The sequence below is a fragment of the Mesoplodon bidens genome, assembly GCF_964165515.1.
Source record: "Mesoplodon bidens genome assembly, chromosome: 5".
Classification (NCBI taxonomy): Eukaryota; Metazoa; Chordata; class Mammalia; order Artiodactyla; family Ziphiidae; genus Mesoplodon; species Mesoplodon bidens.
Window position 1 is genome coordinate 107,780,948 of NC_138161.1, and position 12,353 is coordinate 107,793,300.

The following is a 12,353-nucleotide window of genomic DNA, read 5'->3' on the forward strand; positions in this document are numbered from 1 at the left end:
TCATCAGTAAACTAGAATAATACCTTCCTCATAGGGTTGTTGCTAGGATTAATTTAGATAATGTACATAAAGTATAAAGCACTTAGAACTATTCTTGGAATATGGTAGACATTATTTGAGTGTGGTTATTATTATTTTCAGTTACACAGATAGTTTTTCATTCAAAGGGAAAATTTATTTGGAAATGGCATGCAAGAAGTAACACCAACACACACAAACACACACAGCAGGTAGATGGGAAACCTGGGTTCTAACCATGATTCTGCCCCCAAACTAGCTGGACAGTAGCGGATGAACTATGGCCCCCTCTCTGGGGCCTCAGATTCCAAATCAGAGGTGATAAACTGGCAGCCACAGTTTGACCTACAAGGGAGGTGAGAGGTGATCTCCTTCACCAGCGCAGCCCCCTACTGCCCGGCATCCCTGACTCTGACATCAAGAACCAGCTGGCATTTACCACGCGGCACACCACACGCACTTTCCTTACCACCCAGTCCCTGGTGCGCCTTTGGTTCCCTGGTTCAGATCTAGAGGGACCGCCCCTTCTCACAACTGGGCTATGAGCCCCTGGGGCACCATATGCCAGCAGGATTCTGTTGTTCCAGATCAGAAACACAGCCTGTGTTAAAGCAGGCTGCGCACACCAAGGGCACAGTTGAGAACAAACTGTTGAGATTTCTTTATTAATCACAGCATCATCCGTACAAGCAGCTGCTATCAGGAACAGCTGCAGCTGCTAAAAGGGTGATCTTGAAGCAGCCTAGAAAAGTGCTTCCAAGTTGCATACCGACAACGGGCACGTGCAGACCTGCAGTCTATCGGCTTGGTTCTTCCTACCGATCCTCAGTGCCTCTCTCGGGACCAGAAATCCTCCTTCTTCCATACCCTGAGGTGGCGTGGTTAAGGGAGGTTTCTAGAATCAGCCTAATACAAAGAATTTGGGGTGAACTTCAAAGGATTTCAATTTGATTCCACCTCAACCATTCAGTGACCTTGAGTGAGTTACTTCTCTTGACCATGGGTTTCTTCCTATGTTAAAATAGAGACAATAATAATACCTACTCTAAAGGGTTGTTGTGAGAAGTCAAAACTAGATTATGCTTATGAAAGTATTTTGTAGACTGTAGAAGTCCAGACGAAAAAATACAAGTTTATCATTTTCCCATGAAAACTGCAGTTTGACGCGTAAACCATCTAATACAGAATTCACTGTTGTTAGCTTAGGGCTATCAGAGGTGAAATCAGAGAATCACATGGCTACAAAGGGCCTTTTGAGGACCTGTAATCCAACCTTTCTACACTGTCCCCCTCTGCACCAGTCCCTGAATGCTATCAACAAGAGCCTAGCCAAAGGGTGGCCCCACTTGGAAAAACTCCACCTGCAGGAAACTCACTATATTCCAAGGCAGGCAGCCCATTCCTTCCCCCGTGGGCCTAATCCAAACATAGACCATTCCTCCTTGTAGAGACCAAATCAGACTTGCTATAATTTAAGCAGCCTTGAAAGCTGCTTTCAAATGGACCCACCCCAGGGCCTTTGCACATGTTGTTCTACCTACTTGAATACACTTCCATCAGTCTTCAGGTAGCCAGGTCCTTCTTATCTTTCCAGTTCAAATGTCTCTGCTTCAGAGGCCTTCTCTATCACTCTTCACTCCATCCTACCCAGTGACCTTCCATCATAAGGGCCTGTGTTTTTTTTTTTTTTAAGCGCACATCCCTATTTATTCATGTGCTTAAATCTTGTTGAATTCCCCAGAGAACATAAGTCTTATGGAGGTAGTGACCTTGCTTCTCTAATTCACCACTCTGTGCTCTTACAATACAGTAACTTCACCATAGTAATTACATTAGTTCATGGTAGGCACTCCAACATATGTTGAATGAATTTTATGAATTAATGAATGAATACTTAATTCTATGCACACTGTAGATATTCAAATACTCATTAGAAGAAACAAAAACCTCAACAAGCCTTACACCAACTCCCACTACTGACTTAACTCACAAGTATTAATCATGTCTTCCTGTGTTGAGGAAAAAAACTATAAAAAAATAAACAAACTGAACAACAGCTCCCCATGCCAGCTTTATTCATAGCAGCACTGTCCCTAGTAATCTGTCTCTTTATCTTGTGCAGAGGGAATTCATGAAAAGGCACTTAAGTGGACGAAAAACAGATAGCTGTTTCCTGGAGACAGGGCCTCACATAATGGCATAATTATGAACTGTCCTTAAAGAGATCACTCGGCTGGCAAGTAGTCACCCAAGTCCACTGTGAATGCTGTCACAGGCCCTCAGATATGCGAGGCTAACAAACAGACATGAAGAATGCATGCCTACAGGGTATGTACTGAGCCATGCCACCCTCAGCCAGCCTTACCCACTGTGTACCCCTGGCCCCGTGGAGAGTAGAAAAGCCAGAGAGGTATGAAAGCTGCTACCCTTGCCTGGTCTGGGAACACAGACTCACCCCAGCAACCATGAAAGATATCTGGGTAGAAAAGCCACAAGCTCTTTGCAGGCTATATGCTGGAGCAGAAGACACCGAAGATCTGGGTTGAGTCCTGTTCTACAACCTACTCTATAACCTCCAACTCAGTCATATCACCTTCCAGAGTCTCAGTATTCCCATTTGTAAATGGGGGGTTACTAGTTCCTTTCTCAAAGGCTGGTCCAAAGAATAATACCACACCATATCAGATGCTAATATGTATTGAATCTATAAAGCACTGCACAAAGATAAAGTATTGATGGCAAATTAGCTTATAATCATAAATAATTGCTGCAGTTAGGATTCCGGAATAGGCATCCAAACAGCTGGAGGTTGACCGATAAGCACAAGGAACACCTTCATGAGAAAGATGACTTATGCTTTCTATGCATCCTTTAAAGCCCCAAGGGTGGGAATGCAGGAGGTTCGCAAGTACCCCAGATGCCCAGGGAAGAAAAGTCAGGGTCTACAAGAAAGGGGAATTTCCCACAAGTCACGGTTTGCCGCTCCTGGTCAACAAGCTACAGCAATTAATTGGGACATTTCTTAAATGCCCTATGATAAGTCTTAAGGATGTTATTATTGGAATCTAGGAAAAAACTCCCCTACCACATGAGGAGATCAGATCAAGATCTTCTTGACTCCAGAGAAGATGACGGAATATGGCTTAATGAGGGGAGCAACCATAAAGAGACAATGTCAGAAAGCACTCATGCCTTAAACAGAGCCTGAAATCAGAAGCTGTGCACAGAAAGGCTCTTTTAAAATGCATGAAGTCACGTAACACTCTGTTGGCACCTACTGTTTACATAAGCCCACTGGGCGCTGCAAAGGTAAATGAGCAGGGATTATTTAGCCTACAGCATGGGGAACATGTGGTAAGGGCTATGAAAGGGGACCAGGTGTTAGGAGAACACAGAGGGAAGGGAAATTTCTTTTCTCCTTGGAGAGATATAGGAAAGCTTCATGAGTCAAGTGGTATTTGAGCTGGGAGAAGAAAACAAAGCAGAGATGAGATGTCAGAATGCTGAGACTCTTAACTGCTTCTGTGACACAGATGTCTTGACAAGCTAGAAAAGCCTGGCGACCCCTGCAAAAAAAACAAGTATATTTAAATAAATGATAAAATTACACAGGACTTCAAAGAAAATTGGTATTAAAACACAAAATGCAGGCTTCCCTGGTGGCACAGTGGTTGAGAGTCTGCCTGCTGATGCAGGGGACACGGGTTTGTGCCCCGGTCTGGGAAGATCCCACATGCCGTGGAGCGGCTGGGCCCGTGAGCCATGGCCACTGAGCCTGCGTGTCCAGAGCCGGTGCTCCGCAACGGGAGAGGCCACAACAGTGAGAGGCCCGCGTACCGGAAAAAAAAAAAAAAAAAAACCACACAAAATGCAGTTAAAAAACAAATTTGTGATAGAGTACCATATGTGATTCTTTATTAATGCAGTCAATAAAATCTAGCAGCAAGTCTAACATCTACCATAATTTCAAAGCAGCAGTGAATGGCTTTTTGAGACGTCTGTAATATCTGTAATGTGAAGTGAAAATATCTGTGATTTCTATTGGCAACAAAAGCAAAAAACAGAGGTACTGCTAATACTACTATGATTTGTTACCTACTTTTATAATGAAAGTAAATGCTACTGCAGTTAGCGGTCAATAAAAATAAAGAGGTAATTTTTCCCCAATCAAGTTCACAGGTTCCAACTTTTTGTTTCCATGGACCCAGGTTAAGAAATCCTGATAGAGAAAACAGCCCAAGCAAAAGAAGAAAGTGAGAAATTCGGGTAATGTTATGAGACCATGTAGAACATGCAAAGACACAAATAGGAGATGGCATTGAAAGGCAGGCCAAACCCTCAGAAGTCACCAAACAAGAAGGTTCTTCATTCCCCAATCATTAAACCACAGAATGTGCTCTAAGTTCCAGAACAGTATCTTCCTTTGAAATAAAAGATGAATGAAAGAAGTAAGAAAACATCTTAACACAGGTTATAGCTCCTTTCCAAAAGTGTAGTAGATGACAGCACATTGATAAATTTACTAAAAAAACCCCACATATCCAATAGGATTATGTATGTAAAACTGTAAGCATGTAAGTATGAGTGGGTGTAAGCATGTTTTATAAACACAGATGTCCAGAAAAAATGTACATCAAATATTAACAGTAATTAGAATTTGGAGGTGATTTTACTTTCTTCTTTGTATTTTCTACAATTGGAAAGTGGGCCAAAAAAAGGCCCAGAAAAGGTTAGGTGACTTAGGGTAACACACATTCCACACAGTACAAAACAGAGCTTTACTAGAACTCAGAAATGTCCTTTTTTTGTACCTTCATCTTCAGAACTGAATGCATCTGAACACAGGAGGTAGGTATAACTATTTGCCCCAACTTACATATTCAGACTCTGAGACTCAGAGTCTGTTAAGTGACTTGCCCAAAATCACAGAGCAAGTTAACTGGAGGAGTTGGGGCTAGAATCCAGTTCTCCTGCCCCTCTGGAAGGCAGAATAGTATCACTGTTGAAAGCAAGAGTTTTGCATCAGCCTGACCTTAGTTAAGTCTCAGCTATACCACTTACTTGCTAGTAAACTTGAACAAATTCCTGAATTTTTCTACTCCTAGAGTTCTCCATACTTCTTTACTTCAAAGGGTTATGGTGTCCTTGGGAAAACATCCAATGATGTGAAACCCTATTACAACCTGACACAGAGGAAACATTCTAATAATCATCTCAATCACTATGCCTCCCTGCCTCTGTCCCAGGGGGAAGGACTCCAGCTCTACCAGAAGCCAGCAGACATATCTGCTCATTAGACACAGCAGCCCAGTTCTAGTCTCAAAAGTCAACTGGGGGCCTCCCTGGTGGCGCAGTGGTTGGGAGTCCGCCTGCCGATGCAGGGGATACGGGTTCGTGCCCCGGTCTGGGAGGATCCCATGTGCCGCGGAGCGGCTGGGCCCGTGAGCCATGGCCGCTGGGCCTGCGCGTCCGGAGCCTGTGCTCCGCGGCGGGAGCGGCCACAGCAGTGAGAGGCCCGCATACCGCAAAAAGAAAAAAAAAAAAAAAAAAAAAAAGTCAACTGGGATCAGCTCATCGTGTGCACAAGCAGCTCTACTGGACAGGAAATGAACAACGTCAGGCCTAACACGGGACAGAATGTCAGAGTGCTGAGCAGCCAGTTTGGGGATCTCTAGGGATTCGGATTCAATAGGTCTAAAACAGGACCAGAGATTCCAAATTGTTAAAAAGCTCCAGGAGAATCTAAAGAGCTAACATTCAAGGACAAATTCCTAGTTTGACATGAGAGACTCTACTATTTCTGTGAATACAAAAGGGACCCAGTCTAATCACAAGCAATGCATTATCCAATGGGTGGCCCAACAAGGCATCACAGGAAGACCAGGGATCATCAGTGGTTCCAGGGCTCTTCTGTCATGAAGGACAGCAAACGCCCAGAACCATGGAGGGAGAATTGAAACCAACTCAAACCAGAAGCAAAAATAAATGTTCAGAGGGACTTCCCTGCCCCAGATGCATAATGTTTTCAGAGCTGGAACGGACTTCAAAGATGACGTCCATTATACAGATACCACAGCACATTAGTGACTAGAACACTGAGGAACGTACCAAGACTTGGAGGCCCACAAAGCAAAGATTCACAATAAATTCCCTCAGTAAAGACTGCTGGATGAATTCATTAAGGAAAAGTGACATTCAAACACTCGAAAGACAGGGCTTCAAAATGGCCTACTCTGTAGATATAGAAAGTACCTAAAAATATGGTAGTTCCGACAGCACTCAGAAACACTACAACCATGTGCCTGAAAGGAGACAAGAGTCAGCAAACTATTCTCTTAAAGGTGATGGGCAAAGCAGAAGAGGGAAGGGTCTCCACAGGCTCATATGAATTAAAGATTTTTCTCATTACTTTATCCTTAGGACCCTGCATACTGCTTGACAAACAGTATAACATTCAGTAAATATTTGTTGAACGCATGAAAGTAAGAAAGACAGGGCAAAAGAGACCATCTCTGCTCCTGCAGGCTAAGCAGGGTACTGAGTATAGCATTCCCCACGGGGTGGGGCCTTTTTGGTTGTCTGGCCCAAGAGCTATAGAAACTGATTGCCCACACAGCGGAAGGAACATGAGCTTTTGAGTCAGGAATACTTGGGTTCAAACTCAAACTCCGTATGATCTTGGCATAAGTACTTGACCTCTTTGAGCCTCAGTGTTTCATCTTTAAAGGGGGATTAATACCACCTACTTCACCTCTAAAACAGGCATGATGGTATTTATCCTTAAAAAAGTTTCTGGAAGAAAATTACATGAATATAGTTATGCAAAGTAGCTAGCACAAGGGCCAGCATACAGTATGAACTTAACAAATGGCAATGTGGGTTGGAATTAATCCTGCCCTCTCCAGCCAGAGCCTATATTCTCCTAGGTCACCTCTAATCATACTCTATAGTCTTTCTGATAGGAAGCTGCAGAAATAATTCCAGTGTAAGTTCAGTAGATTTTCTAACAATGCCCATTTCTTTAAATAAATAATAAACTTTTCAGTTTACAAAATAACTTCATATTCACACACATAATTCTGAAACAGTGCATTACTATTATTCCATGTTTAATAGATGAAAATATTATTATCTGTGTTTAATGGATGAAAAAACTAAGACCATCTAGCCAGCAAGAGGCAGACTGAGACAGGAACTATAGATTTTAACATTTTATTCTAATGACCATCAGTTTCTTAACCTGAAATTCAAATGAATGATCTTTCTATGGAATAAAATAGTCCAACTCAGACTGCTCCAGAACTCATGTCAAATGCTGATTGGATTACCCTGATACAGCTGAAAGCAGAAACAAATTTCTGAAAGAAGAGACAATATTTTTTTTTTAAACAAAGCCCTTCCTCTGGATTTAATACATCAATTCTTGATAGAAAAAGACTTAGAATCGGGCCAAGAGAGTTTTAGCAACGTCTCTTCCACTTATTAGCCATGGGACCCTGGATGATTCTTAACCCTGGTAAATTTCAATATCCTCATCTGGGTAATGGGAAAGCAATACCACTCCTAAGGTTGTGTGAAGTTCCTGGCACAGAGAAGGCAGTCAGTAAGTGATAACTTACTTAATGACCACACCATGGTACCAAACATTTGGACTGAAGGGGAAGCGACTTCTTATTTCTTCCTGGCTCTTCTAGCTTCTTCATAACCCCTGCTCTGCATCTGTTCAATGGGGACACAACCAGTCTTCATTTGACCTCACCAGGGAATGAAGATAACAAAAGAGCTGGCAGAGACATTATGCAAATACCAAATATTATTAAAATATTAATGAACTCTGGCAATTTCCCTGAATTTTGATAAATGGTGTTTATTATGCACTGCCAGCCTCTCCCACAATCTGGGCTCTCACATATTAACTAGATAATAACAGCAATCATTCTCCTAAAAGACCAAGGTGTAAAGAAATAAATAGTGAATCTAGATGACTCCCGCAAATACCTGCCTCCAAAGGAATCAGAATCTCCGGACAATCAGAGAAGGTCAGGACAGACCATGGACAGCTGGGTGACCAGTAGCAGGCTCAGATCAACTCCACAGCCTATGCAGACCCTGCTTTGATAGGACAGTGGAGTTTCCTGGTGCTGACAGGTCATTGTTTATGACAATAGCCTACCACAACTTTGCCCTTCTGCGTAGTAAAGTTGCCTCCAATCTCGATAAAACAAAAAGAATCTGGGAAGCCGGTGGGCGGGGGCTTTAGTCCAGGCTAACAATCTCATACAGAAAGTGGCTGCCCCTGCCAGCTGCCTAAAAACAGAGGTAGCGTTATCCACAGCTCCATTAAAGAGGTTTGCAGCAAACTCCTCTGCCCTTTCGTTCTGTGTGAGGGGATAATGTTTTCAGGCTGCTGACAATCCTCAGGTGCCGCTCAGACAGAAGCAGAACAAAGCCGAGAGGACTCACACCCACCCCCCAAAACCTCCCAGAAATAAGGGCCTGGCGCCACCCCTGTTAACACCTTAACAAGCTGAGGGTCATTAAGACACATCATTCGCATATTCATGAAAGACTGTGGACTGCGGCAAGTGAAACAAAGTGCACAAAAAGAGATTTTGTATTTTCAAGCCAAGTGAAAATCCGCTTTAGGAAAAGTGAATCCACACAGGGACCCTTGCTGTCGCCAAACCTTCACTTGTCTAGAGCAGCCAGCACCTCATTAAAGGAAAGCAAGCAACTCACAAATGAATGCAGCACCACACACAGGCAGGCTCATTTCGCCATCTGCCTTCTAGTGTCCAGAGGGGCAAGAGGCTTAAACGACATTCTCCTGAATTTTCTCTCCCGCAGGTGGAAACATCAAATTCCCAGGGGGCAAGAAAGACTTCTCTTGCAAGATCAACTGGGTAAAAATGAATAAAAGGGAATTTCGTTTACCTGTCAACACCATGCCACTCATGACATTAAACACAAAATAAATTAAGCACCCTGCAATAATTCACCCTTCGTAAAGGCTTTGTGAAATCAGCCGTGGGGTTAGCACAGGATTTCCTCATGAGCTGGGCACTTAAACTTACCCCTCCCCACAGCCTCCCATTTTCTGTTCCATGACTATCCTGACTGATGGTGACCCAGCACCTTTTCCTAGTGAACGACCTAGGACAGGAGACATTGGAATTGAGGCCGGCGCTATAACAACACAATGGCAGACTTCCATTATATACGTCAAAGAGAAAGGACATGATTAAGCAACTTAAATAACTGCTCTGAGCCTTCTCTGTGTGTTCCACCCTTCTGACAATCACTGTGCTGGTTTTCAGAGCTGAAAGCTTTGTAAGCTTGTAAGCGTCCCACCGCAAGGTTAGGGATTTATTTAAACACACACGCACACGCGCGCGCGCGCACACACACACACACACACACCCCACATTTAATTCAATATTAGTTGAATGGTCGAATCTCTCAACGGAGAGCTTTTCAACCCCATACACACTTGGGGAGTGTGGCGCAAAAAGTAAAATCCAGCCCCAAGTTTTAACATGCTTCATCCAACTTCCCAAAGCGTTACTACCCACCACCAGCACACGTACAATTTGTATTACCCCCAACCTGGGCTGTGGAGAGGAAGCAAACCGAGAGGTAATACCCGATAATAGAACCAGCAAGGACAGCAGACAGCCGGCTGAAATCCAAGTAGACGGCAGGAGGAAGGCAAAAGCTCAGTCTTCCTCTGTGGTCCAAGACCTTTTCCAATTAAATTTCCCACTACCTGGAAAATTGCCTAAGAATGTATTTGTCGAGCGCACAGAGACACGCGGTAGGGCAGCGCTACACTGGAGTCCCAGTTATGCGGAGTGTTCACCGCCAGGCCACGTACTGCATGCAGCCAGAGTTGCACTGGTGGAGCCGCAAGCTACGCGGGAGGCTCCCAGCAGCGGACACTCACAGCACTAATCCGAACGACAGGACACCTGGGGAGGGGTTCGGTCTCCCCGGCCTGACTCAATTATTTTCCTTTACACAACATTCAACAATCTGTTAAGGAACTGTAGTTGCCAGGCTGGGGGGGTGGGAGGGGCGGCATTATTCTAAACCCGGACGTCGCCGGGGTTCGAAACCCAGGACACCTCTCTCGGCCGGTGCATAGACAGCACACAAAGAGGAAGGGGTTGGCGCTCCTCGGGGTCAGAGCACTGAGCGTGGTCATTTTCGATCTGGGAATTAGGAATTCCGAGCTCAGCAAGAAGCCCGGAGAAGCACCGTAAATGCTTCCGACCGCTTCAATGGGAAATCTACTTGCAAATCAAAGTTGCAGGAACTCCCTGCGCCCAGCCTACTTGAGCGGGTTACCAGGGAACACCCAACAAGTTTGGACACCGGGGGCCGGCTTGACAGCGCCGCGCCGCAAGCGAGACTAGAGAGCAACTTGTCGCTCGGACGCCGAGCCAGAGCCCCAGGCTGTCTCCGCGCCCCGAGCTCTGGAGAGGACCCGAGACGGCGTTGGGAAGGAGCAGATCCGTGTCTCTGGAGACAGATCCCTTAATTGAAAGGCGCAGCCGGTTCTCACCTGGAACGCGCGGCTTCCAGGGGCTTCCCCCAAACAGTGAGATGTTTCACCACGAACACTTCACCTGCCTTCCAGCCCCGCGTCGGTGAGAAATTAACAAAAGAGCCAGCGAACTGGGGTGGAAAAGGGACCCGGCACAAAGTGTAGTAGGGAGGGGAGGGAAGGCAGCTCAGGTTGCCGCGGAGAAAGAAGGGAAGAGGCGGAACAGAGATGGGTTATACCCCAGGCACCCGGCGGCTCCGGGAAGAAAATCAAGAAGGAAAGAGCGCGCGAGAAGGGGGAATGGGTTCTTTACCCCGCTTCCCATCTCTTTCTCTCTCACACATACACACACACGCACACACACGCACACACACACACATCCCCCCACACACACACATATCCCTCCCTCCCTCTTTTTCCTCCTTACCCAGCATGGAAAAGATGAAATCCTTGGCTGTGTGAATCTCCAGTGCTCTCTGGTCGTCATATTCCCGCTGGTCGTGCTTCGTGAATTCTTGGATGAGTTTGTTCAATTCCTCCACCCGAGCTCCCGACCTGAAATCCAGCTCCGGGAACGCAGGCTTGTTGTTACAGCCCAGGGAGGCTGCCTTGCTGGCGGTGGGAGCCGCCATCTTCATACAAAACGCGCCGAGTAGCAGCTCCGCGGCGGCGGCAGCACCCACCCCGCCCCCCCACCCAGCCCCCCTGGGCCTCCTCCCCTCGCCGGCTCCCTGGCTGTGACCCGGGCCCGTGGGCGGGCTGGCGGGCGGGCGTCTAGGCGGGCGGTTCCGGCTCGGTGCGCTCCGGGCGTCCGGGCTTCAGAAGGATCTGGGCTGCAGCGAGAGTGCGTGTGTGGCCCCGACACCCTTCCCTGCGGCCCCACGCCCGCCCAGATGCTGCAGGTCTCTGCCCTCCCCTGGACCTAGCTGGCAACTGCGGTAGCGGTTGTGGAGCCAACCCGAGCCTCCCCCGGGCGAGGAAAGTGAAGTGGAAACAATGTGAAATTCACCAGCTCTGAAATCAACAAGCTGCCGGCTCCGGTGTTACGGAGCCAGCACCAGCGTCCCTCATTTAAAGGGACAGCGCACCCAGTGGAAAGAAAAATAAATAAATGACAGAGGTCTGAGCGCCTAGGCCACTTGCCAATCTGTACTCGGGCAGACGAGAGAGGTGTAGACGTATTCTTTCTCTACCTCCACCCCTTTTGGGGGCAGGGCTTGCCTTGCCAAGCGCGTTCATGAAGGGAGCCTTCCTCTGTCTGATTTTAAGGGCGGTGTCCTGGGCGAGGGCATCCCTATGGGAGCGTTTCCATCTCTAGAACTCCAAAGCCTTTAGGTGGTGAAGGAACCTGCCTTAAGGAATATAAACCGATCTTCTGCCGTTTCTGCACAGATTGCCAAATACGATATGATTAGGCGTATCAAAAAAAAAGACAGTGCCCACCCCGTCCCGTATAGACACGCCCATTAGCCACTAAAGTATCCCAACCTTTGCCAGAGGTAATTAATTTTTCCTGGATAACAGCCTATTAAACTTAACATACAATGACTTAATGCGGTTCAGCCCCCTCCAATATAAAGATAGGAAAACTCAAGAGTAGGTGTGGAGGAGGGAGAAGAACAATGAATTGCCCCAGGTTCCAATGAATGTTGAATGACAGGTGAAAATTCTCTCATACAGCATTCGAGCATCCACTATTTGCCAGGCAGAGTGCCAGAATCTCAGTGGACAGGGATAAGCCAAAGGACATGGTTCCTGAGATGGAGTCATACTCACTTGACAAGGCAGA

At 46.2% G+C, this 12,353-nt stretch overlaps 1 protein-coding gene across 5 annotated transcripts in view; it reads right to left on the reverse strand.

Moving 5' to 3' along the window:
• Positions 1–11,536, reverse strand: part of MB21D2 (Mab-21 domain containing 2) — a 108,137-nt gene extending 96,601 nt beyond the window's left edge. For 3 of the 5 annotated variants that reach the window (XM_081234404.1, XM_081234403.1, XM_081234402.1), the window contains exon 1: positions 10,992–11,071. Coding sequence is in view for 1 of the 5 variants with exons in the window: in XM_081234401.1 (XP_081090527.1) it covers positions 10,992–11,202 (211 nt within the window). In the remaining 4 variants the exon portion in view is untranslated. Of the gene's footprint in view, positions 1–10,991 lie in introns of all 5 variants that reach the window. The other 2 variants (XM_081234401.1, XM_081234405.1) reach the window with 2 other exon arrangements.
• Between the last annotated feature and the right edge of the window lie 817 nt (positions 11,537–12,353).